This window comes from Lynx rufus, unplaced genomic scaffold, assembly GCF_022079265.1.
Source record: "Lynx rufus isolate CCGP_SWC_20201006 ecotype Redwood Valley unplaced genomic scaffold, mLynRuf1.p SCAF_10, whole genome shotgun sequence".
Classification (NCBI taxonomy): Eukaryota; Metazoa; Chordata; class Mammalia; order Carnivora; family Felidae; genus Lynx; species Lynx rufus.
In genome coordinates, this window is record NW_025814824.1 from 30,470,709 (window position 1) to 30,497,081 (window position 26,373).

Sequence of the window (26,373 nt, forward strand, 5' to 3'; positions counted from 1 at the left end):
CAGATGTATTCCCTAGAAATTACATATTGAGAACATCAGGCTAGTGTATCTGCCACCATATTGGAGCGTGAGGGTTAGAGAAAGGCTTAATTCTGCTATTTTTGGAGAGTACTTCAATTTTGCTGTGTAATGGCCATAGTCTGCTTGCTTACAGAAAGACTTCTGGATCAGAGCTGCTTATTTGGGGAAGCATATGTGTATTTTTTTTTTCTCACTTCAGGGATTTATTCTGTGGAAATAAGGAAATTATAGCTCAAAAGCACAAACTCATGTTTCCAGCTTTTTTTAGTAGCAAAACTATGAGTCTTTTAAAAGGATGAGTATATGTTAACACAAAATGATGCCTATTAAGTGAAGTCATACATGAGGATAGGGGTAGAGTGGGATATGGGATTATGGAGGGATTTTTCTTTTTTCTTTAAAAATAACTTCAGATTTATTGGGGTGCCTGGGTGGCTCAGTCCGACTTCGGCCCAGGTCATGATCTCATGATTCATGGGTTCAAGCCCCGCATCAGGCTCTGTGCTGACTGCTTGCTCAGAGCTGGAAGCTGCTTCAGATTCTGTCTCATTCTCTCTTTGCCCTTCCCCTGCCCACGCTCTGTCTCACTCTGTCCCTCAAAAATAAAGAAATGTAAAAAAAAAAATGAAAACTTCAGATTTATAGAAAGTTGCAAGAATTATACACAGAATTCCCATATACCCTCATCCAGATTCCCTAACTGTTAACATTTGCTTTATCATACCCCCTCCCTCTCTCTGCCTCTCTCCTTCCCTTACACACACACACACACACACACACACACACACACACACACACACCTTTTTTCTTTGACATTTAAAGTGAAGATGGGGCGCCTGGGTGGCTCAGTCGGTTGAGCGTCTGACCTCAGCTCAGGTCATGATCTCACAGCTCGTGGGTTTGAGCCCCGAATCCGGCTCTGTGCTGACAGCTCAGAGCATGGAGCCTGCTTCGGATTCTGTCTCCCTTTCTCTCTCTGCCCCTCCCCCACTCATGCTCTGTCTCTCTCTCTCTCTCAAAAATAAACACTAAAAAAAAATTTAAAAAGAGTAAAGTGCAGAAATACCTCTTTATCCCTAAATACTTTAAATGTATTTCCTAAAAACATTGTACAATTATCAAACATATTAACCTTGATACATTACTATTATCTAATTCTCTATATCATGTAATCTACAGAGTACTCAAATTTCACCAGTTGTCCTATAATGTCCTTTTAGCAAAAGAAAAAAAATGCCTGGTTCAGGATCCAGTCCAGAGTGTGCACTGCATTTAGTCGTCTTTCATTTGGAACAGCTCTTTACTCTTCCTTTATCTTTGACTTTGACATGTCGGAAGAGGAAGGACCAGTTATTTTGTACAACAGCTCAGAACCGAGTTTGTCTGGAACAATGTCATGCACTTTGGCAGGAATACCACACAAGTGAGGTCTTGTGTCCTTCACAGTGTATCATGTTAGGTATATGGAGGGAAGTTTTACTTTCAAGGAAATGTGAAATTATTTTTGATAAATCATGTGCTATCAGAAAAGATATTTTCCTTAGTTTCTTAAAAAGTACTCTTCTATTAATAAAGATCCATAAGACAATTTGGATAGTTTAGAAAATGCATACAATTATAAAGAAAATTAAAGCCACTTATCTTACCATTTAAGGTAATTACTTTTAACACTTGGACTAATTTTTTCCTTTTTTTTAATACATAGATATACTTAAATATTAAGATGATAATACATATATACTGAGTGCTTTATATTCTTTCTTTTTCCATTTGACATGGTCAAAGTCATTTCCATGTCACTAACAATGTTTGGTAAACATTTTCTTTTAAATTTTTTTGAAAGAGAGCATTTGCAAGTGGGGGAGGGGCAGAGGGATCAGGAGGGAGAGAATCCTAAGCAGACTCTACGCTCAGTGCAGAACCTGTCATGGAGCTTGATCACTCAACCATGAGATGATGCCCTGAGCCAAAATCAAGAGTCAGATGCTTAATTGACTGAGCCACCCAGCTGCCCTGTGAATTTTTGGTAAACGTTTTTTTTAATGTTTTTACTTATTTTTGAGACTGAGAGAGAGAGAGAGAGACAGAGCACAAGTGGGAGAGGGCCAGAGAGAGAGGGCTAGACAGAATCCGAAGCAGGCTCCAAGCTCTGAGCTGTCATCATGGAGCCCAATGCAGGGCTCAAACTCATGAACTGTAAGATCGTGACCTGAGCCGAAGTTGGACGCTTAACTGACTGAGCCACCCAGGCGCCCTGGTAAACATTTTTAATGGCTCTATTATGAGCTGTTGTGGATGCAGTACAGTGTAATAATTTCCTTAGTGTTGGACCTTCTCTAGATGGAAGTTCTAGAAATGGGAACCCCAGTTAGGGCCATAAAGCAGTGGTTCTCAGCTGGGTGTCATATATTAAAACCTGGGACCCAGTTTGTGCTTCAATGCAAGTTTGGATGGGTGCATGTAGTGTGAAAACAAATTGGAGTCAGGGGGATCTTTTGATATGTAGTGACCAATCACTGTCTTAGTAACCTGTCCATTTACTCTGTCACTAACAATCTAGAGCATTTCTCCTAGCTCTTTCTGCAGAGTTGAATATAATAAACTTTGATCTTGGCTTATTTGATAGTGAAAAATGGTGTCACCTTGCATTTCTGTGATACCTATACATATTTATTGGGCAGAATTATTGAATCTTGATAATCTTAACAGACTGTCTAATTCAGTCCTCTCAATTTATGGATGAGGAAACAAAAACCCGGAGTTTCAGTGATGGCTATTGTGGTCACAGCCAGCTCATGTGATTTTTATTCCACTAAAGCAGAACACATATTTTCACATCAAAGCGGTGTCATAAGTGGTGCTGGGAGTAACTGTCCATGTGGCTCAGGTGCAGAGATCAACCAGGACACTTCCAGATCACTGTTTTTAATGTATAAGGAATTTTTCTTTAGGCTCCAAATGATGAACCTAAGTGAATTCTTTGAACATAGGCTATTAGGAAATTAGCCTACCTCTGTCTGGATATATTTTGACTCTTTCTTTGGCTCTTCTTGAAGTTTAGTGCTGGTCATTCAAAGTCAGTTCCAGTTCTGAAAGAATCACTTACTCAGATGTTTAACTTTTTTTTCCTCCTCATATGGAAATAGTTGAGAAAAATTGGGGTAAAATATAGGTAACATAATGTACCATTTTAGGGGCACCTGGGTGGCTCAATCAGTTAAGTGTCTGACTTCAGCTCAGGTCACGATCTCATGGTTCATGGGTTCAAGCCCCACATTGGGTTCTGTGCTGGCAGCTTAGAGCCTGGAGCCTGCTTTGGATTCTCTCTTTCTCTCTGCTCCTGCCCCACTCTCACCCTGTCTCTCTCTCAAAAATGAATAAACATTAAAAAAATTTTTTTAATGTATCATTTTAACCACTTATAAATGTGTGATAGTACGGTGGCATGAAGTACATTCATATTGTTGTGCAACCATCCCCATCATCCATCTTCAGAACATTTTTATCTTCCCCACCTGAAACTCTGTACCCATTAAACACTAATTCCCCATTCTCCCCTCCACAAACATCATTCCCTTTATCTGTAAAACAGGTACTCATGCCTACTTAATTAGGATTGTTGTTGGAGAGTGGATTACAGGGATGTAAAGCATGGTGCTTGGCTGAAATGTTATTTTCCATCCTTTTCCTTGTGAGTACATAACAAATAAAGATTCCTAAGTGGATACAGGATTTCTCAATGCTCCCTTGCCTGAATAAAAAGAGGATATGTTTTATCGTTCTAATTTTTAGTATATGTGCTGCCAACATGAGCACAAAGAGGGTATATTTTATAAGCAAGAAGCAATTGAGAATATATATATTTAAAGTGTATTTGTGAGAGAGAGAGAGTGCACAAATGAGCGGGGGGGGGGGGGCGGTGGGCAGAGAGAGAGAATCCCAAGCAGGCTCCAGGCTGTCAGCACAGAGTCCAACACGGGGCTCGAGCTCATGAACTATGAGATCATGACCTGAGCTGAAATCAAGAGTCGGACACTTCACTGACTTAGCCACCCAGGTGTCCTGAGAATATGGGGATAAGGATGTGGGTAACCTGTGGAGTAAAGAAAAAAAAAATGTTTTAGGGGCACCTGGGTGATTCAGTCAGTTGAGTGTTGGACTTTTGGTTATGGCTCAGATCATGATCCCTGGGTCATGGGTTTGAGCCCTGCATTGGGCTCTGTGCTAAGCGTGGAGCCTGCTTAAGATTCTCTCTCTCTCTCTCTCTCTCTCTCTCTCTCTCTCTCTCTCACTCTCTCACTCTCTCTCTTTCCCTCCCCGCCTCTCTCCCCTGCTCATGCTCTATCTCTAAAATAAACATTTTTTTTAAAAAACCACTAAAAAAAAAAAAGAGGCTTAAGGGATTAAAATAAACCCCAGAACACACAGGGCTATTTTTAGGGTCGGTTTCAATCACTATTATATTTTAAATGCCTTTGTTGTTTTGTTGGTATCTGATCTAGATTTCATGTAAATTTAGACCCAATTTTGACTGTTGACATTATTTTCCATGTATGTTTTGGTGTTTCATTTCCTCTCAATATTTAGGTAGACTTTTTTTCTCTTATGACCCTGTCCAACTTCCTTGTTAAGAATTTATTGTTACATTTTTGTTATTGTTTTAGAACTCTGCTCTAGGTATTTATTGTAATGGGAATAGATTTTATAATAATCTCTGTTTTAGTCGGGAATGGGAGAGGTGGGAGGTAGAACACCCAACCTGGAGACTTTATTTAGGATGATGTTTCTTATAAGAGACTGGCATAAAGTTAATGATTGGTGCTTCTGTGTTTTTTTATCTTTTTGAGTAAGGATAATAGAGAGTTTTATATATTTTTACCCACCATCAGACAGTAGCTTTTTTTAAATAATTTTTTTATTATTATGTTTATTTATTTTGAGAAGAGAGAGAGACAGAGTGAGAGTGGGGGAGGGGCAAAAAGAGAGTGAGACACAGAATCCAAAGCAAGACTCTAGGCTCTGAGCTGTCAGCACAGAGCCCGACACGGGGCTCAAACCCATGAGTGTGAGATCATGACCTGAGTCGAAGTCAGGTGCTCAACCGACTGAGCCACCCAGGCGCCCCAGACGGTAGCTTTTTAATGTAACAATTTCAGCCATGACCATAGACTAGAACATACCTCTAGTTTTGGTGTTTGAGTCACTAATGCCACTAGAGTTCAGTAAGTAATTTGTTACAATTTTAAATATTTTTAAAGTCTTGACAAATTAAAAATATATAATCTGTCTTATTAAACTAAGGTTGTAATGGTGAAAAGATGTGGTCCTTGCTGCAGTAGCTTTGAGTCTAATGGAAGAAAGGCAAGTCCTCATAAAAAGTGATGGTGACCAGAGACATGGCTGAGAATGGGTGTGAAGAGGAGTGCGTGGGTGGTTAGGCCTTGGTCCCAGTGGATGTGGCAGAGGAAGGGAGTATAGAAGACATCTGGTTCTTGGCTCAGGTAGTTTGATGCTGTGAGTTAGGGACCATAACGGGAGCCAAGGGGTCAGTGTTGGTCATGTATCTGCAGTGCCAGGGTGTGGACAGAGGGCATGTCCAGGAAGTAACTGGCTTTGTGGCCTGGAATCAGAGACCCCAGTGAGAGATGCAGGGTCACATGAATGAGGGTCACGTAGCAATAGCATAGAGATGAGGACAGTGTGTGCCTGGGATGGGAAGTCAGGAATGTGAGCACCTGTGAGGAAAAACGAGTATCCAGAAGAACGAGGGAGGCAGCTGTGTGGAGAGCATCAAGACTAGTTAAGTGAAAGAGGCAAGATACAGAACGTGTCCCTTGATGTGACTCTGGAGGTGCCTTCCTCTGAAAAATGGAACTGGGGGCCTAAGAAGCAAGGGGAGTGAGTATCTTGTGAATTTTGTACCATGTTTGAGTATGACCTATTACAAAAATAAGTGTTTAAGGACAAGGCAAGGAAAGGTTGAGGAAAATTAGTGGTCAGCGGTGTCAAATGATGAATAGGGGTCAAATGACATAAAGACAAAAGTTGCTATTGGCTTTAACAACAAAAAGCTTCAGCTGTCCTTGGAGGTGTGTGTGGGGCAAGAGGAAGAGAATTGAGGTTGTTGCAGGTTAGTACTTTTAGCCCCAAATGTCACTGACTGTGTGTTTGGGAGAGGGAGGTTTGGGAGGGGCATAATTTGAAGTTTCCTATTTCTCTTATACAAAACATTCCAAATTTAATTTAAATATTGAATATTAGAGCTGGAATAAACCTCCAGAGAAAGGGGTACCCCTCCACAGATTAGCAAGACCTGCCCAGGACCTGCTTCTCTGGTCTGGCTTCCTCACCTAGCAGCTGTATGACCTTGGGCAAGTTACCTACCTCCTTTGTGCCTCAGTTTCATTGTCTGTGGATAATAGCTGTATATTATACATCTGTTTATGAGAATTATATATGATGAAGTGCTCAGAACAATGCCTCAGTAGTATTATTCAGTAAAAGTTAATTATTACTTTATTATTCAAGCTACCATTCTTTCCAATATATTATAGCCATGATGTCCTCCTAGAATTTTTTTTCTCAAAAAAGCCTTAGCCCTTCAGTCCAGTTCACTGCTTTTTATTATTATACCCATCTCTTCCTAGACCCATTGACAGGTTTGATCGAGACAGACCACTGAGAGGCCGTGGAGGCCCAAGGGGGGCCATGCGAAGCCGAGGCAGAGGCGGCCCCGGGAACAGAGCTTTTGAGGGTTTTGACCAGAGAGGGAAACGAGATTTTGAGAGGTACGGTGGGAATGAGAAAATGTAAGTTCCTCTGTAACTGCTTTTTTGCCTTATGATCTTGGTAATACACGGTATGAATCTGTTTGTTGTGTGTTAATATGAATTGACTTGATATTAGTGTGTGCTTATTCCTGAGGGAGCTGATCCTGGGACGGCTTTTCTGATCAACTTTTATGATTTGGAAATTGACTGCAGGCCTGCTCTCAGCTGAAGGGAATATTCTTTCTTTCTCTAGAGCAATCAGAACTGAAGACAACATGGGTGGCTGTGGAATTCGAACTTGGGGATCAGGCAAAGATACCAGGTATGGTGCAAATGTGTGCCTTTTGTGAACCTGCAATTAAGTGGAAATATCCAGATCTTTATTTTCCTTTTGTGAAAGTTATGTCTTCTCTGCTATGCTTGCATTGTCTTTATACTTGTGTGCTGTTAGGTATAGATTGATTTTAGGCTTTTGTTTAGTGAGGTGACTTTTTAAAGTGGGTTTGTTATGTTGCAATTAGATTTGAAAATGACTTTTAAAGTGGTTTTAAAGTTCTTTTGTTTTAGCCAAACAAATTTGTGTATTTGCTGATGCCCCAGCACATGATACTCTACATTTGCATAGGCCTCAGAATGCTTTTTAAATTTCTGGATATTCTATACTTTTATTTTTCTGTGACCTTCCCAAGTTCTTATATGCATTGCATCTTGATTTTATGAAATCATTTGCAGGTTGAAGCTCAATGACAGATTTCACCGAAGGTTCAAATCTGACATTTCTCTGAGGTTTCATGGTGTCTCAGATCTGTACCAGTTTTGCTGCTTAGAAGAAGTACTTGGTTCTGCTGTTTCAGTCATTTCATGGCTGTAGGGGCAGTGCCTTCCTGGTGTCTGCAAAGAATAAGCAAGAAGACTTGAGGGCAGTACAAGGCAAGGAATGGATCCCTCCCAGCGCACGTTGTAGGAAAGACTTTCCACGATTTTGAAGCCTTGAGGGAATCCAGAATATAAGCTTTTTACATAAACTTACTTTTCTTTCCTTCCTTCCTTCCTTCTTCCTTCCTTCCTTCCTTCCTTCCTTCCTTCCTTCCTTCTTTTTTTTAAACTTTATTTATTTTGAGAGAGAGAGCATGAGCAGGGAAGGGGCAGAGAGAGATGGGGAGAGAGAGAATCCAAGCAGGCTTCGCACTGTCAACACAGAGCCCAACGCAGGGCTTGAACTCACAAACTGTGAGATTATGACTTGAGCTGGAATCAAGAGTCAGATGCTTAACTGACTGAGCCACCCTGGCGCCCCCATAAACTCATTTTTCTGAAATTGTTGTCCTTAAAGACAAACATACAAAACAATACTAAATATAATATTACATGTGCTACCCTTGCACATCTGTGTTGTCCTTGAAAGGAAAAGAAACTTGTTGAATGTTTCTCAGTATGGGGTTTCATAGGCTGTTAATCATGAATCTTTTAATTTTGTTTTATTTTACTTTGATATATATTTTAAAAAGTAAATACCTCTGAGTCATCTGATTTACCACCTTATCTAATGCTCCACTCCATTTCAGTTGGCATTGGAACTTAAAATAATTTTGGCGTCAAGTAATTATGTACCCTAAGGGGTCAGCATTGGCCTTTTAACATGAAGTAACCAGGAGCTGGGTATGCTGCAGGTGATCTGGCATTTATGTCCTTGTGCTAAAATGACACATGTCCGTGTCATTTTGGATTGGTTTGTGAGTGACTAAGTCAAAGCTCTGATGGTAATAATTTGTAATTTAAAGATTCTCATAGAATAAGACTTAAATTTCTTATTTAATAAGTGGAGATTTTGATTTTGATCATGAAAACAGTTCAGTACAGTGGAGTTATGGGCTGCTTTTGATTAATGACAAAAGAGTAGAGGTGAGCCTACTGTAACAAGGATGTTAATGGCTGGTGAAGCCAAACACTGCACGGTGTGTTAAAAGCTGGAGGGTTTTGCTATAGTTAGTATTCCTGTTTGAAGGCATTGGCAGTGCTAACTAAATTTATGAATGTTTTCAAAATGGTGCAATGAGCCATTTCCAATGTTAATGCTTCTCTTCAGCAGTTTGACAGTGAGTGCCTAAAAGTAGAGTTTTCTCCATCTGTGGTAATTACAAACATATAATATCTGATATTATTTCTTTGTTACCAATTGAAACACACACACGAAAGCAGTTTTCAGTAATGGTGCCTTCCAACTTTTATTTCAAAGAGCAAGATGGTTTTATTAACATTCGATTAAAATCTCTCTGCTGTCATAGATTTGGGTAATTCAAGTCTCATTGAATTTGAACTAGATAACAAAGCCTTCAGGTGTTCAATTCACTTTGTGGAATGTGCTTGTGCAAACAGGCATTTTCTGCATTCATTTAACTAAAGTCAAAATATATACATCTGCCCTGGGGCTGTATCTTCTTCTGTAAATCTAACATTGGTGATTTACTTTCAACAAAATAACAAAATCTGCTAACATAAATTATTGCTAATTTTGAAACCTCATTGCTCTGTAGTTTTGGTCACATGGTTCTATAAGAGCCGTAAGCACATTAGTTTTATGTTTATTCATTAAATAATGTAGGTCAACACAGGGAGATGTGTGATTTCTCTTTTTTTTAATCAGCTGCTCAAGTTTAAGAATGCTGGTGTTTGTACATAGTCCCTTTTATGATTTTTAATTGTTGAAAGCTATAAACTATCAATAAACCTATGGTTTTTATTCCCTTGGTTTATTATGTTGCCAAGGGAGTAAAGAGAAAGTTGGAATAATTTGTGCTGCTGCTGCTGGATTTTGAGGCTCCTGGATGCCAGAAACTCCTGTGACCCTGCTGGAGTCAGGCTGATGAGCAGAAGCAGCCTTTGTGACAGGGCCTCCGCCAAGCACAGTGCCAGCCACGTCTTTCCACACATAGGGTGCATTTGATTTAGGACCTTTTTCAAAAATAAAGATTAATAATTATTTGGGGTGCCTGGCTGGCTCAGTCAGTAGAGCAGACGACTGTTGATCTCAGGATTGTGAGTTCGACTCCCACATTGGGTGTAGAGATTATAGAAAAAATTAACTTAAAAAAATTATTCAAATTTTGTATAGAAAAACTCACTTTTAAGCTCATTACAATAGCTTTGCATTGAGAATAAAAAAATGTAGGGGTACCTGGGTGACTCAGTCAGTTAAGCATCCAACTTCGGCTCAGGTCATGATCTTATGGTCTGTAGGTTTGAGACCCGCGTCGGACTCAGTGCTGACAGCTCAGAGCCTGGAGCCTGCTTCGGATTCTGTGGTGTGTGTGTGTCTCTCTCTCTCCCCCTACCCCTCTCGCACTCTGTCTCTCTCTCCCTCAAAAGTAAGTAAACATTTTTAAAAAATGCAGAAAGTCAATTCTGTTATTACAGGTCAATTTATCTTTGCTTTTTAAAAAATAGCTTATGTTGGGGTGCCTGGGTGGCTCAGTAAATTAAGTGTCCAGCTTCAACTCAGGTCATGATCTAACAGTTTATGGGTTCGAGCCCCGCATCAGGCTCTGTGCTGACAGCCTGGAGCCTGCTTTGGATTCTGTGTCTCCCTCTCTCTCTGCTCCTCCCCCGTTGACACTCTATTTTTTTGAAACTATTTTTCCCCTTCCCTTTTCCCATGGTCCTCCTTTAAGTTTCTCAAGTTCCACATGTGAGTGAAAACATATGATATTTGTCTTTCTTTAACGTTGTTACAAATGGCAGGATTTCATTCTTTCTCATTGCCAAGTAGTATCCCATTGTATATACAAACCACATCTTTGTCCATTCATCAGGTGATGGACATTTGGGCTCTTTCTGTAATGTGGCTATTGTTGAAGGTGCTGCTGTAAAGATTGGGATACATGTGCCCCTATGAATCAGCACTCCTGTATACTTTGGATGAATTCCTAGTAGCACTATTATTGGGTTGTAGGGTAGTTTGATTTTTAATTTTTTGAGGAACCTCCACACTGTTTTCCAGGGCGGCTGTACCAGTTTGCATTCCCTCCAACAGTGTAAGAGGGTTCCCGTTTCTCCACATCCTCACCAACATCTGTTGTTTCCTGAATTGTTAATTTTAGCCATTCTGACTGGTGTGAGGTGGTATCTCAATGTGGTTTTGATCTCAGTGTGGTTTTGATTTGTATTTCCCTGATTTGTATATCCTTGAGTGATATTGAACATCTTTTCATGTGTCTGTTGGCCATCTTCTTTGGAAAAAATGTCTATTCATGTCTTCTGCCCATTTCTTCACTGGATTATTTGTTTTTCGGGTGTGGAGTTTGGTTAGTTCTTTATAGATTTTATATACTAGCCCTTTATTTGATATGTCATTGGCCAATATCTTTTCCCATTCTGTCAGTTGCCTTTTAGTTTTGTTGATTGTTTCCTTTGCAGTGCAGAAGCTTTTTATCTTGATAAGGTCCCAATAGTTCATTTTTGCTTTTAATTCCCTTCCTTTGGAGACATGTCAAGCAAGAAATTGCTGCAGCTGAGGTCAAAGAGGTTGTTGCCTATTTTCTCCTCTAGGGTTTTAATGGTTTCCTGTCTCACATTTAGGTCTTTCATCCATTTTGAGTTTATTTTTGTGTATGGTGTAAGTAAGTGGCCCAAGTTCATTCTTCTGCATGTTGCTGTCCAGTTCTCCCAGTACCATTTACTAAAGAGACTGTCTTTTTTCCAGTGGGTAGGTACTCTTTTCTGTTTTGTCAAAGATTAGTTGGCCATACATTTGTAGGTCCAATTCAGGGTTCTCTATTCTATTCCATTGGTCTATGTGTCTGTTCTTGTGCCAGTACCATACTGTCTTGATGATTACAACTTTGTAGTAGAGGCTAAACGCCAGGATTGTGACGCCTTGGTTTGTTTTTTTTTTTTCCAACATAACTTTGGCTATTCGAGGTCTTTTGTGGTTCCATACAAATTTTAGGATTGTTTGTTCTAACTTTGAGAAGAATGCTGGTGCAATTTTGATTGAGATTGCATTGAATGTGTAGATTGCTTTGGGAAGTTTATACCTCTTAATCCCCTTTACCTATTTTGCCCATTCTCCTCCACCCCCATGCTCCTCTGGGAACTGCCAATTTGTTCTTTGTATTTGAGTCTTTTTTTTTCTTCATTTGTTTTGTTATTTAGATTCCACATTTGAGTGAAATCATAGGATATTTATCTTTCTCTGTCTGACTTATTTCACTTAACATAAATACCTTTGGGTCCATCCGTGTTGTTGCGAATGGCAAGACTTTATTCTTTTTTATGGCTGAGTAATATTCCATTGTATGTATATAATACAATTTTATCCATTCATCTGTCAATGGGCAATTAGGTTTCTTCCATACTTTGGCTATTATAAATAATGCTTCATTATAAAAGGGGTGCATATATCTTTTAAAATTCGTCTTTTCATTTGGGGCAGGGGGAATAAATACCCGGAGGTGTCATTACTGGATCTTATGGTAATTCTGTTTTGTTTGAGGAACCTCCATGCTATTTTCCATAGTGGTTGTACCAATTTACATACCCAATGGCAGTACACAAGGATTCCCTTTTCTCCACATCATCACCAACACTTGTTACTTCTTGTCTTTTTGATATTAGCTATTCTGATTGGTGTAAAGGTATATATATCATTGTGGTTTTGATTTTTGCATTTCCCTGATGAGGAGTGGTGTTGAGCATCTTTTCATATGTATGTTGACCATATGTCTAGTCAAGTCCTCTGCCTGTATTTTAATCGGACTCTTAGTTTTTTTGGTGTTGAGTTCTATGAATTATTTATATATTTTGGATATTTACCCCTTTTTCGATATATCATTTTCAAAAATCTTCTCCCATTCAACAGGTTGCCTTTTCATTGTTTTAATGGTTTCTTCCACTGTGCAAAAGCTTTTTATTTAGTTTGATGTAGTCCCAGTAGCCTATTTTTTGCTTTTGTTTCCCTTGGCTGAGGAGACAGATACAGAAAAATATTGCTAAACAGATGTCTAAGAGTATACTGCCTATGATTGGGGGTTTCTTGTTGGGGTGGGGGTATTTTATGGTTTCAGTTTTTACATTTAGGTCTTTAATCCATTTTGAGTTTATTTTTGTGTATGGTGTAAGAAAGTGGTCCAGTTTCATTCTTTTGCATGTAGCTGTTTAGGTTTCCCCAACACCACTTATTGAAGAAGTTGTCTTTTCACCACTGTGTATTATTGTCTCCTTTGTCATAGATTAATTGACCATATAAGCATGGGATTAGCTCTGTGCTCTCTTCTGTTACATTGATCTATGGTCTTTATTTTTATGCCAGTCCACTACTGTTTTGTTAATAGAGCTTTGTAGTATAGTTTTAAATCTGGGATTGTAATATATTCAGCTTTATTGTTCTTTCTCAAGAGAGCTTTGGCTATTTGGGGTCTTTTGTGGTTCCATACAAATTTTAGGATTGCTTGTTTCTAGTTCTGTGAAAAATACCATTGGCATTTTGATGGGGATTGCATTGAATCTAAGATTACTTTGAGTAGTGTGGACATTTTAACAATATTAATTCTTCCAACCCATGAATATAGAATATCTTCTCATTTATTTGTGTTGTCTTCAATTTCTTTTACCAATGTCCTATAGTTTTCAGAGTAGAGGTCTTTTAACTCCTTGGTTCAGTTTATTCATAGGCATGCTATTCTCTTTAATGTAATTGTAAATGGGGTTGTTTTTGTAATGTCTCTGCTGGTTCGTTATTAATGTATAGAAATGCAACAGATTTCTGTAGATTAATTTTGTATCCTGCAATTTTGCTGAAATCATTTATTAGTTCTAATAGTTTTCTGGTGAGTTATTTACTGTTTTCTATGTATAGTATCATGTCATCTGCAAATAGTGACAGTTTTACTTCTTACCTATTTAGATCCCTTTACTTCTTCTTTTTTTTTTTTTTGGTCTGATTGGTGTGGCTAGGACTTTCAGTACTATGTTGAATAAAAGTGATAGAATGGACATCCTTGTTTTGTTCCTGATCTTAGAGGAAACACTTTGAACTTTTCACCATTGAGTATGTTAGCTGTGAGTTTTCATATATGACCTTTATTATATTGAGGTGTGTTCCCTCTATACCCACTTTGTTGAGAGTTTTTATCATGAATGGATGTTGAATTTTGTCAAATGCTTTTTCAGCATCTATTGAGATGATCATATCATTTTCATCCTTCATTTTGTTAATATAGTATATCACATTGATTGATTTGCAGGTATTGAATCATCCTTGCATCCCTGGAATAAGTCCAATGAGATTATGGTGAATGATCCTTTTAATGTGTTGTTGAATGCTGTTTGCTAATAATATTTTGTTAAGGAGTTTTACATGAATGTTCATCAGGGATATTGGTCTGTAATTCTTTCTGTATTGTTTTTGTTTTGAGTTTGGTGTGAGGGTAATGCTGGCCTCATAGGATTAATTTGGAAATACTTCTTCCTCTTCTAATTTTTGGGATATGAGAAGAGTATGTATTAACTCTTCTTTAAATATGTAATAGAATTTACCTGTGAAACCATCTACTCCTGGAGTTTTTTTGATTACTAACTCAATTTTGATATTAGAAATTGGCCAGTTACAGATTTTTTTTTCCTGATTCAGTCTTAGAAGATTGTATGTTTCTAGGAATTTACCCATTTCTTCTAGTTGTCCAATTTTTTGGTGTATAATTTTTTGTAATAGTGTCTAATGATTCTTTGTATTTCTGTGATGTCAGTTGTAAATTCTCTTTCATTTGTGATTTTATTTGTTTGAGTCCTCTTTTTTTTTTTTTCCTTAATGAATCTGGCTAAAAGTTTATTTAATTTGTCTTTTCAGAGAATTAGCTCTTAGTTTCATGGATCTTTTCATTATGTTTTTAGGCTCTATTTCATTTATTTCTTCTCTGATCTTATTTCTTTTCTTCTACTCATGTTGGGCTTTGTTCCTCTTTTTCTAGTTCCTTTAGGTGTAGGGTTAGATTGTTTGAGATTTTTCTTATTTTTTGAGGTAGGCCTGGATTACTATAAACTTCCCCTTGAGAGCTGCTTTTGCTGTGTCCCAAAGATTTTGGACCATGGTGTTTTCATTTCATTTGTGTCAAGGTATTTTTGATATCCTCTTTGATTTCTTCATTGACCCATTGGTTTTTTAGTAGCATGTCGCTTAGCATCCACATGTTTGTGTTTTTTCCAGTTTTATTCTTGTAATTGACTTCTGGCTTTATAGTGTTGTGATCAGAAAAGATTCCTGATACGATTTCAGTCTTTTAAATTTATTAGGATGTGTTTTGTGGCCTACCATGTGATTTATCCTCGAGAATGTTCCATGCATACTTGAAAAGAATATGTATTCTGCTGTTTGGAGATGGTTTGTTTTATATCTGTTAAGTCCATCTGGTCTAATGTGTCTTTCAAAGCTACTGATTTTCTGTCTGGATGATTTGTCCATTAATGTAAGTGGGATGTTAAAGTGTTGTACTATTATTATATCACTGTTGATTTCTCCCTTTATGTCTGTTTAATGTTGCTTTTTGTTCAGGTGCTCCTGTGGCAAGTGCAGAGATATTTACAATTGTTACATTCTCTTCTTGGATCGATCTTTTTATCATTATGTAATCCCCTTTGTCTCTTGTTATGGTTTTTGTTTAAAGTCTATTTTGTCTGATATAAATATTGCCACCCCAGCTTTTTTTTTTTTTTTTTGCTTCTATTTGCATGGTAAATGTTTTTTCCATCTCTTCACTTTGTCCGTGTGTGTCTTTAGGTGTGAGTGAGTCTCCTGTAGGCAGCATAGAGATGGGTCTTGCTTTATCCATTCAGTCACCCTGTGTCTTTTATTGGAGCATTTAATCCATTTACATTTAAAGTAATTATTGATAGGGGCGCCTGGGTGGCGCAGTCGGTTAAGCGTCTGACTTCAGCCAGGTCACGATCTCGCGGTCCGTGAGTTCGAGCCCCGCGTCGGGCTCTGGGCTGATGGCTCAGAGCCTGGAGCCTGTTTCCGATTCTGTGTTTCCCTCTCTCTCTGCCCCTCCCCTGTTCATGCTCTGTCTCTCTCTGTCTCAAAATAAATAAACGTTGAAAAAAAAAATTTTTTTTTAAAGTAATTATTGATAGGCATGTATTACTATCATTTTGTTAATCATTTTCTGGTTGTTTTTAATTTCTGTTCCTTTCTTCTTTTCTTTCTTCCCTTGTGATTTGATGACTTTCTTAATGTTATGTTTAGATTCTGTTCTCTTTATTTTTTGTGTCTATTGTAGGCTTTTGGTTTGTGGGTACTGTGAGGTTCATATATAACATCCTGTGTATTTAGCAGTCTGTGTTAAATTGATGGTCACTGAAGTTTGAACACATTTTAAAAGCACAGGTTGAGAAATTTTATGGCCCCTTTTAATATTTGGAATTTCCTAGGACAGTAAGCATCTTAAATAATTGTTCTGGTCTTTTATAATCTGTTTTAACTTTAGGCCATTCATAGAAAGTTCTATTTCTAAAAGTACTTTTAACATTTTTTAAAATAATTTCAATGGATAACATTTTGTCATTTTTATTTTGATGTGGGTTACCTATATGTGTATGTAATTTTTTGAATGAGATTTACTTAAGAAAAAGGACATTGGAATGTTTTGGTTTTTTTTTTCTATCTTGAATATATAAAAGCATTGATGTGAACATATTTGTGTGACTAGAGCAATTCTCACTGCTTTTCAGTGACGTGGAGCAGACTGCACCAATGGAAGAGACCACAGCGGTGGAAGAGTCCCCAGGCCCCCTGGAGGAGGAATCTCCAGCCAAGTGGGTGTTTTACTCATTTTTCCCATGAATTGTTGTTGGCCTTGTTCTTAATGATTTCTAAGAGCGCTTCACCGAACAAGGAGCTCAGCCTTTTGTTATATCACAGAAGGTTGACCTTAATGTATCGATGAATAATCAAACTAATTAATAATTCAAATAATCTAATGAATGATTATTAATGATAATTAATGAGTTAAATTTAAGTATCCCATCCAGTGCCCACAACCTCTTTTCCATCGGCATCCTGTACTGCAATTATTCTCCCTCTTATCAGGACCCTCGTTCCTTTAGTCTCTCTGTGTCCATCCTCCCTCTTTTCTTCATGGAGCTTAGGTCCCTGGTCCACCTCTAGCGTCCTTGCCCAGTCCTTAACCTCCTTTGCCTCTGGATCTTCTGTTGTGCCTTGCTAGCAAAACCTGCCTCCTGGATGACCACTGGCTGGCTGCCCTCTCTGCCTGCACTGGCCAGCTGAGCACTGACAACAGCAGAGCCGACAGGAACCCCTGTAAATTGTTGATCACCTGCATTCTGAAATGAGCCCTTAACACTGCCCATCAGTCCCCTTTTCTGGGGCTCATTCTTTCTCCCACTCTCTACAATGACCAATTCCATCCTTTGTATCCTCTAAGCCCTGACACTGTCCCCACTTTACTCTTCCCCCACCCTTCCCGTACCTGCACCTCCTCTTTTACTTTCTCGACGTAACTTTGTCTCCTATGTCACACAGAAATTGAGAGCCACCAGCTGGGAAGTTTATCATCTTCCCGCTCTTAAAGGTACAAACCCACCTGTGCCTGCATACCTCCTAGCCTCCTTCCCTCATGATAAGAAAGAGGCACCATCTCTCCTGCCACTTCTTCAGGCTTTGAATCCTGTCTCCTGCTGACTGCGTGGAAATCTCACACCGTCAGTCAGCTCCTTCCTCATGAGTCTGCTTACCTTCCTCCCAACTCTGGTCTTCATCAACAGTTTAAACGTGCTCGGTGTCTCCTATTTTAAGTCTTCTACTCTTGCCCCACATTCTCATTTAGCTGCCTTTTTTCAGGGTTGTGTGTACTCTTCCTTCACTTCCTCCCTCTCACTTATGCCTCACTTCACTGCAGATCTGGCTCTGTCCCCATTGCCCTTTGGAAACAGTCACCACATGTCTCCACACCTAATAGATGTTTCCGTCTGCATCTTTGTTGACCTGTCAAAGCATTTGACTTTATTGATTTCTTCTTAAGCTTTCTTTCCCTGATTTCTGTGATGTCTGCACTCTTCTGGTTTTCCCACTGCCTCTCAGCTTCTCCTCTACAGACTCATCCTTATTTTTCTGGTCTTTTAAAATGTCAAGTTCTGGGGCGCCTGGGTGGCGCAGTCGGTTAAGCGTCCGACTTCGGCCGGGTCACGATCTCGCGGTCCGGGAGTTCGAGCCCCACGTCAAGCTCTGGGCTGATGGCTCGGAGCCTGGAGCCTGTTTCCGATTCTGTGTCTCCCTCTCTCTCTGCCCCTCCCCTGTTCAAGCTCTGTCTCTCTCTGTCTCAAAAATAAATAAAACGTTGAAAAAAAAAAAAAAAGAAATTTAAAATGTCAAGTTCTTGGGGCACCTGGGTGGCGCAGTCGGTTAAGCGTCCGACTTCGGCCGGGTCACGATCTCGCGGTCCGGGAGTTCGAGCCCCACGTCAGGCTCTGGGCTGATGGCTCGGAGCCTGGAACCTGTTTCCGATTCTGTGTCTCCCTCTCTCTCTGCCCCTCCCCCGTTCATGCTCTGTCTCTCTCTGTCCCAAAAATAAATAAACATTGAAAAAAAAAAATTAAAATGTCAAGTTCTTTATGGCTCTGCCTTAGGCCCTCTTCTCTTTAGTGTCTTTTATAGGATCTCCCGTACCCTTGCAGCTCGGGTCATCATTCATGTATCAACTCCAGAATGTATACCTCTGGCTCTCACCTTCCACCTGGGCTCCAGGTGTGTGTTTCTAGCTGCTTGCTCTGGATATCTCCCCATGGATATTTCAGATCTCCTGCTCCGTGTGTCCAGGAGAAGTCTGTCTTCATTAGGTATTTCCATCTTGTGGAGCAGCCCATCACCATCCATCCAGCTGCACAAACCAGAAACCTAGGAGTCATCCTTAAGACTTCCTTCCTCTTGATCCCCTCCCTTCCCCAAATCCAGTCTGTCACCCTGCCCCGGTGATTGTACCTTCTCTTCTCTCTGCTCATCACCATCATCTCATCCAACCTGTCACCACAACTCCTTATGGGCTCCCTGCTTTCTCATCTGGGACCAGCCCATTTCTGCACCACAGTGGCTTTCACACTGACATTCTGATTGTCATGCACCCACCCCTCATGCGAGACCCCCCATGGCTTGCTGTTCTCTTCCTATCCCTTGGCCTGACCTGCAGGGTCCTGCGTGGTCTATACCCTGCAGAGCTCTCAAATGCAGCCACTCGTGTACCTTCTCTGGGTTCATCACGTTGCCCTTATGTCATGTTCTCAAGGACCTTTCCCCTACCCCCATCCTATACATGCCAAAGCGCTTCAGCAAGTGCTGTTGCCTTTCCCCCCACCCCATACCTCTCCAAATTCCCTTCCCCCTTCACTGATTTAACTCTTCTCATCCTTCAGCTGCCAAGAAGCAAGGTGTCTAGTGGTTAAGAGCACAGACCCCAAGCCAGAGTGTGGATTCAAATCTCAGCTCTGTCACTCATTAGTTTGGGCAAGTTGTTTATTCTGTCTGTTCCAGTTTTCTTCACATGTAAAATAGGAATAATAATAGTACCTACATCATAAGGTTGTTATAAGGATTGTGTGTGTGTGTGTGTGTGTCTGTCAGTCACAGAGTGGGGCCTGGCATGTAGTTAATGCTATATAAATATCTGCTATTATTATTGCAAAAGTAAAATGCTGCAATGATTGATAATTATGAAAGCTGTTAATTTACTGTCCAAAACAACCAAGAAGTGTATTTAAGTAAAGAGAGAAATTAACAATATGAATATTTAGACAGTGATTTAACTAAGGAAGTAGATTAACAGTTTACATAAATGTTGAAAAAGTGAGTTAACTAGATCCCTTCAGGAAAAATGGTACCTTTTTTGAGCCAATAAACCATTTATACAAATTCAGGTTATGTAAGGCAGAATAATAAATTATAGCATAACTCTGTGGAATTGATTGAGATACCCTTGCTTTCCTAATATTAAATAGACAAAATAGTTCTCTCGGTCAGTTACTCTGAAAGACAGAATTCTAGATGGTTTGATAGCGGTCTCGTGTCTGCACGAGAGCCCAGCCCGCTTTCTCCCCTCCACTGCCTGCAGTGGGCAGTGAGCATCTAGTTAGGTCTGCAGGAGCTGCGCGGCCGAGCAGCCACACTAGCAGACCAGTGGCCGACCGCGCTGCGACATTCTTGTCTCCGCACTGCCCCGTCACACTTTAAAGTTATCACTAAAATTCCTAGTAATGCAGTTACAGGTTTGTGATAATTTCAGAATTAGGTTTGTATTTGAGAAGTACATTCGATGATATGATAGTGATGCTGTCTGATCTCAGCTTTTTCTCACGTTGATCTAACGCTCAGACTTTGGACCCCGAGCCAAAATGTATATTCAGTGCACCACTCAGTTTAGAACTTCCTGATAGATCAATTTAATATACCCTCACTTACATTCAAACATACGCCCCGAAGAAGATATATTTTCTTCAGATTGGACACGTTTTGTTGACAATTATATGTGCTGTGCCCTTCCTTCCTTCCCTCCTTCCCCCTTTCATCATAGAAGTATTGCATGTTCCTTAATCACATGGTGTCCTCATGTCTGAAGATGCTTGTGACAACTTCTCGGGAGTATTTTGTTACAAGACTATAAGAATAAATCTAACATTTATAGAGCATTTGTTGTGTGCCAGGAACTCGAAATGCTTCCATGTCTTAACTCCTCAATCCTTTGCTGCCCTTTAGTGAAGGAGGAGATACTGTTACTATCCTCATATGGAGATACGGAGGTTAAAGGGCTTGCTAAGAAGTGGCAACCAGATGTTGTGGGACCGACATTCATGCTCTTTCCTGTAGTGAATGGTAGGAACGGTTGAAAGTGCCACGAACGCTTTGAAGTTTGCTTCAAAGAACTGAACAGGGGAGAAGCTGCTGGTTCTGTGAGCAGAGGAGGGGCTGCTGGGGTTGCTGAGGACTTTCCTATTCAGTAACATGGAATGACATTCCCTTTCTTCCTTAAAAATAAAAAAGCCATTATGAAAAGAGTGTTAAAGAAGCATCATTACAAAAATATCTGCAATGAAATATTTCTCATTGTAATTCATTTCTAAGTATTTTTTTTTTAATTTTTTTTTCAACGTTTATTGATTTTTGGGACAGAGAGAGACAGAGCATGAACGGGGGAGGGGCAGAGAGAGAGGGAGACACAGAATCAGAAACAGGCTCCAGGCTCCGAGCCATCAGCCCAGAGCCTGATGCGGGGCTCGAACTCACGGACCGCGAGATCGTGACCTGGCTGAAGTCGGACGCTTAACCGACTGCGCCACCCAGGCGCCCCAAGTATTTTTGCTTAATGAAGATTGTCCTGTGTTGAATTTTCTTAAAGCTGGAAAACACCTCTTTAAAATTTATATGGCAAATTTCTGAGGAGCTCAAAGTTTAGCATGAAATTCACTTCAATTTCAGTACTTGGGAAGGAAGGAAGAGGTGTTACTTACATGTCAGGTTAAATCCACTTGCCCTGGTTAAGTATTTAGTTCATAAAATGTTATTTCTAGGACCCACTTTTTTTGGTTCCCTGCACCCTTTCATATATTGAGGTGAAAGATATTGCCTGAATGGATATTTGGACGTTTGGTGTTACGTATGTTTTCTGTGCCCACATCTTGACTCTCTTCCGTCTCCATGCATTTCTCTGTCCTCTTATTCCCTCAAGGTGGTGGAGTCTGGGCTTTGGAGATGGAATGTATAGGTATGAAACATGGCTCTTTTGTTTGTGAGCTATATGACTCTGCCTCAGTTTCCTTACCTATAAAATGGAGCTATTAATTGGAGCTAACTTGTGGGATTAATTTTCACGACCAAATTAACGTAAAGTCCTTTGAATAGCGTTTGGCACCTAGGACTCATTCAGTAAATGTTAGCATTATTGCCCCATTTATGTTTTAAATAAAGTAACAGTTGTTAAAACAGTTCTATTTCTCCTATAATTTCACCCATATAGAAACGAATGTATAACTATCAAATTTGCATATAGCATTATTCACATTACAAGTCATAGATTAGACCATTTTATATCTATAAGCAGCTTTGATGGAAAATCATCTCCCAAGATTTTTGGTAATAGACCAAGAACCGTGAAGGACTTTGAATTAGTCAAAATGGAGGCGGGGGGGGGATGCTGTTAAATTTGGAGGATGTAAATAGCAATTACAATGCTTTTATAACTGTTAGAAATATAACTGCTTTCGTCCCTCCTGGAACTGAGGGATTAATTATACATCTCTTCCTGTTGAAAATCCAGTCTTTGGTAAAACTGCCAGTAAAAACTGCATTTAGTGCCAATTCAAATAGGATGGAAATGGGATCTGCCTCACAGAACTTTCATAGAATGTGTTTTTTGTAATAATCTGTAGTGAATAGAGAATAAGGTTAAGGAGTCTGTCCTTGGTGATTTTGTACTGCTCCCAACACAGCTTGTTGCAATGACAAATGGCAGAGGAGAATGTACAGGGGGCATCTGTATGTATACTTGTGAATGGAGTGCCCCAGAGTGAACAGGGTCAGGTGATCATTTTCAAGGAGGGAATCACTTGCAGCAAATGCTCTCTTCTGAGCTCTCCACTGTTTGCTTCACTTTGGGTGTGTCTATGTATCAACTTAAAGACTATATTTCTTTTTTTTTTTTTTTATAATTTTTTAAAATGTTTTTTTTTAATGTTTTATTTATTTTTGAGAGAGAGAGAGAGAGGCAGAGTACAAGCAGGGGAGGGGCGGAGAGAGAGAGGGAGACACAGAATCCCAAGAAGGCTCTAGGCTCTGAGCTGTCAACACAGAGCCTGACGCGGGGCTCAAATTCATGAACCGCGAGATCATGACCTGAGCTGAAGTCGAATGCTCAACCTACTGAGCCACTCAGGCACCCCCAAAATGTTTATTTTTGAGAGAGAGATAGAATGAACACAATTGGGGGAGGGGAAGAGAGAGAGGGAGACACAGAATCCAAAGCAGGCTCCAGGCTCTGAGGTGTTAGCATAGCCAGAAACAGGGCTCAAACCCACCAACCATGAGATCATGACCTGAGCCAAAGTCAGATGCTTAACCAACTGAGCCACCCAGGCACCCCAAGACTACATTTCTTATATGCCTTATCCTTTTTTGTTCTAGCTCTTTCATGTTTATATATGATGTTCTTTAAGATAAGCAAACAGAAAAAGTACTTCTTTTGTGGTCTTAACAAAAGATGTGTTCTTACTGAACTTTTTGGAATTTATTAACTTCTTTAGTTCATCCTAGTTATGAAAGAATCCTCAAATTTACAGCATCAGTTCTAGAAATCAGAACTAGATTATAGTCTATAATCAGAATAGCCTCCTAGAAATCAGCTCTGATTATTTCCTAATTCTGTCACAAGTAGCCTAAAGAACCTTTATGAATCCTTAATATTTATTTTGAGCTCTGTATTAGAAGATTATATCACTGAAAGATGTATATAAAATAATAGTATAATGAACCTTTAAGTTATTCAACTTAAAATTTTATCAAATCATGGCCATTCTTGTTTCATGTATGTCTCTACCCACTTCCTCTTCTGTCAGGATATCATATTCATTCATAAATGTTTCACGAAGTTATATCTAAAGGTCTGCTCTTTTTAACTGGAGTAGTGTTATCCCATCTAAAGTTTTTAACAATTCCTTAAATATCTGGGCAGTTTGTCAGTTTCCCTGATTATCTCAAAATGTCTTTTTAAAACAACTTACTTGTTTGAATTAATAGTGAAATATACATCTCAATTGGCATATCTCATTTTTTTTAAACAGTACTGAGAGACAGTTCACATTCAACGAGTGACATATATTTAGTATGCACAGTTTTACAAGCTTTGACATCCATATATACTTGTAAAACCATTACCACAATCAAAATAATGAGCATATCCATCAACCCAAAAAGTTTCCTTTTATCCTTTTGTAATCCCTCCCTCCTGCCCCTTTCCCCCAGGCAGCCAGTGATCTACTTTTTGTCACTAAAGATTAGTTTGCAATTGCTACAGTTTTATATAAACGGAATCACACATCATATATTCTTTTTTTGTCTTGTGTTCTTTCACTGAGCGTACTTCTTTTGAGATGCATCCATGTTGCTGCATGTATCAATACTTTGTTCCTTTTTATTGTCAAGCAGTATTCCACTGTACAGATAGACTGCAGTTTCTTCATCTGTCTACCTGATGGTCATTTGGGTTGTTTCCAGTTCTTGCTATTACAAATAAAATTGCTGTGGACATTTTTGTGTAGTCTTGGTGGAGTATACATTTTTATGTCTCCTGTGTAAATGCCTAGGGGTGGAATGGTTGGACTATATGGCAGGTGTATATATAACTTTTTAAAGAAACTGCCAGGCTCTTTTCTGGAGTGGTTTTTCCAGCTTTTACAATGTTTAGCTAGTATGATAGGTTTATATCTCATTGTGGTTTTAATTTACATTTCCCTATTGACTAATGATATTAAGCACTTTTTCACAGGTTATTTGCCATCTGTATATCTTTATTAAAATAAAGAGTGTTGAAATTCCCATTTTCTAACTATTTCTTATTACTGTGTTTTGAGAGTTCTTTATATATTCTGGATTCAAGCCCTTTATCAGATATATGATTTTCCAGTATTTTCTTCCAATCTGTAGCCTTGTTTTCTTTCTCTTGACAGTGTCTTTTGAAAAGCAGAAGTTTTTAATTTTGATTAAATCCATTTTATTAATTTGTTTTCTTTTATTGATCTTGCTTTTGGTCTCAAATGTAAGAAATCTTTGCTCCGTTTAGTACCACAAAGGTTTTCTCCTATAAGTTTAATGATTTGGGCTTTTGTATTTAGGTCTGTGATCCATTTGAGTTGATTTTTGTATACAGTGTGAGGTGTGGATCAAAGTTCCCTTTTTTTTCATTTTGGTATATGTATATCCAGTTATTCCAGCGCATGAAATACCATTGTTAAAATGTGCAGGCCTATTTCTGTACTTTATATTTTGTTCCATTGGTCTGTTTATATTACACTAATATTACACTATCTTGATTATTCTTAAGTCACTGTTAATCTATATGTTCTCTCTTTCCCTTATAATTTATTTGTCTAAGAAACTGGGTCATATGTCCACAAAATGTTTCCCAGAGTCAGAATTTTACTCAGTGCCTCCCTGCAGGCAATGGTATGCTGGTAAATACTCAACATCTGGCTTTCTAGAATGAAAAAGCCTGGATCTGTTGGCACTTGCTGGCTTTCGTGGTGTAAATATTTCCACCATGGCTGATTTAAAACTACCACTGTGTCATACTGAACACAGAGTTGGGAAGAGATAAATGATAGTACACTATTATGTAACATTTTCACTATGCACATACATTAGGTATAATAAACCCCAAGAGCATGGATAAAGGTACAATATAGTGGAATAATTAGGGAATAATGAATTGTGATTATTACCTTTAGTATAGCTAATTATAATTTATATAATTTAATTTTAATAATAATCTAATAATAATTTAATAATAATAATTAAGTAATAATTTGATTTAATAATAATAATAACTGGCCGTGAGCCAGTTCGAACCGGTGCAAGTTAATTCCAATGCAACACTTTTGTAGAGTAGCTGAACATGTTCTCTGTCCCCTGTTTGGGGCACCTGGGTGGCTCAGTTGGTTAAGCGTCCAACTCTTGATTTTGGCTCAGGTCATGATCTCACGGTTTGTGGGATTGAGCCCCACATTGGGCTCTACACTGACATTACATAGCCTGCTTGGGTTTCTCTCTCCCCATCTCCCTCTGCCCCTCCCCTGCTCACACTTACTCACTTTATCTCTCAAAATAAATTTAAAAATAAAGAAAAAACAACTTAAAAAAAGAGTTGGATGCTTAACGGACTAAGCCACCCAGGCACCCCACTAGCTTGATATTTTAAAGTCCCTTTACAAATATGCCTGTTTTGAATGGTCTGTGATTCAGTTTCTCTCCTGATTTCACTAATAGTTTTCATATCATTAACCTATAATGTAGGACAAGTTACATTAGCCCTTCTGTGAAGGTATTAGATTTGATTCCCTTCCCACTCACCACCTAATTATTTTTTCTTGTAAACTTTATTGAGCTATAATTCCCATACTGCAAAATTCAGCCATTTAAACTGTACAATTCAGTGGTTTGGGGTATGTTACATAACACATATAACACAAAAATCACCATTTTAAGCATTTTCAAGTGTGCGGTTTAGTGGCATTAATTACATTCACATTGTGTGCAACCATTACCACCATCCATGTCCAGAACATTTCATCATCACAAACAGAAACTCCATATCCATGAAATAGTAAATCCCAACTTCTCCCTCCCCTTAACCCCTGGTAACCTCTATTTTTATCTCTATGAATTTGCCTATTCTAGATACCTCATATAAATGGAATATAATATTTGTCCTTTTGTGTCTGGCTTATTTCTTTCTTTTTGTATATTATCTTTTCATTTCTTTCTTTTTTGTGTATTATCTCTTTTTTTGGTGTTAAATACATACAACATAAAACTTACAAT

The 26,373-nt window shown here is 38.9% G+C and overlaps 1 protein-coding gene across 2 annotated transcripts in view; it reads left to right on the forward strand.

Annotated features, from left to right (window-relative positions):
- The window catches only part of HABP4 (hyaluronan binding protein 4), a 40,797-nt gene that overhangs the window by 7,103 nt on the left and 7,321 nt on the right, over window positions 1-26,373 (forward strand). For both annotated transcript variants that reach the window (XM_047103144.1, XM_047103151.1), the window contains exons 3-5: window positions 6,669-6,809; window positions 7,045-7,113; window positions 16,512-16,595. In XM_047103144.1, the coding sequence (XP_046959100.1) occupies window positions 6,669-6,809; window positions 7,045-7,113; window positions 16,512-16,595 (294 nt within the window). The remainder of the gene's footprint in view (window positions 1-6,668; window positions 6,810-7,044; window positions 7,114-16,511; window positions 16,596-26,373) is intronic.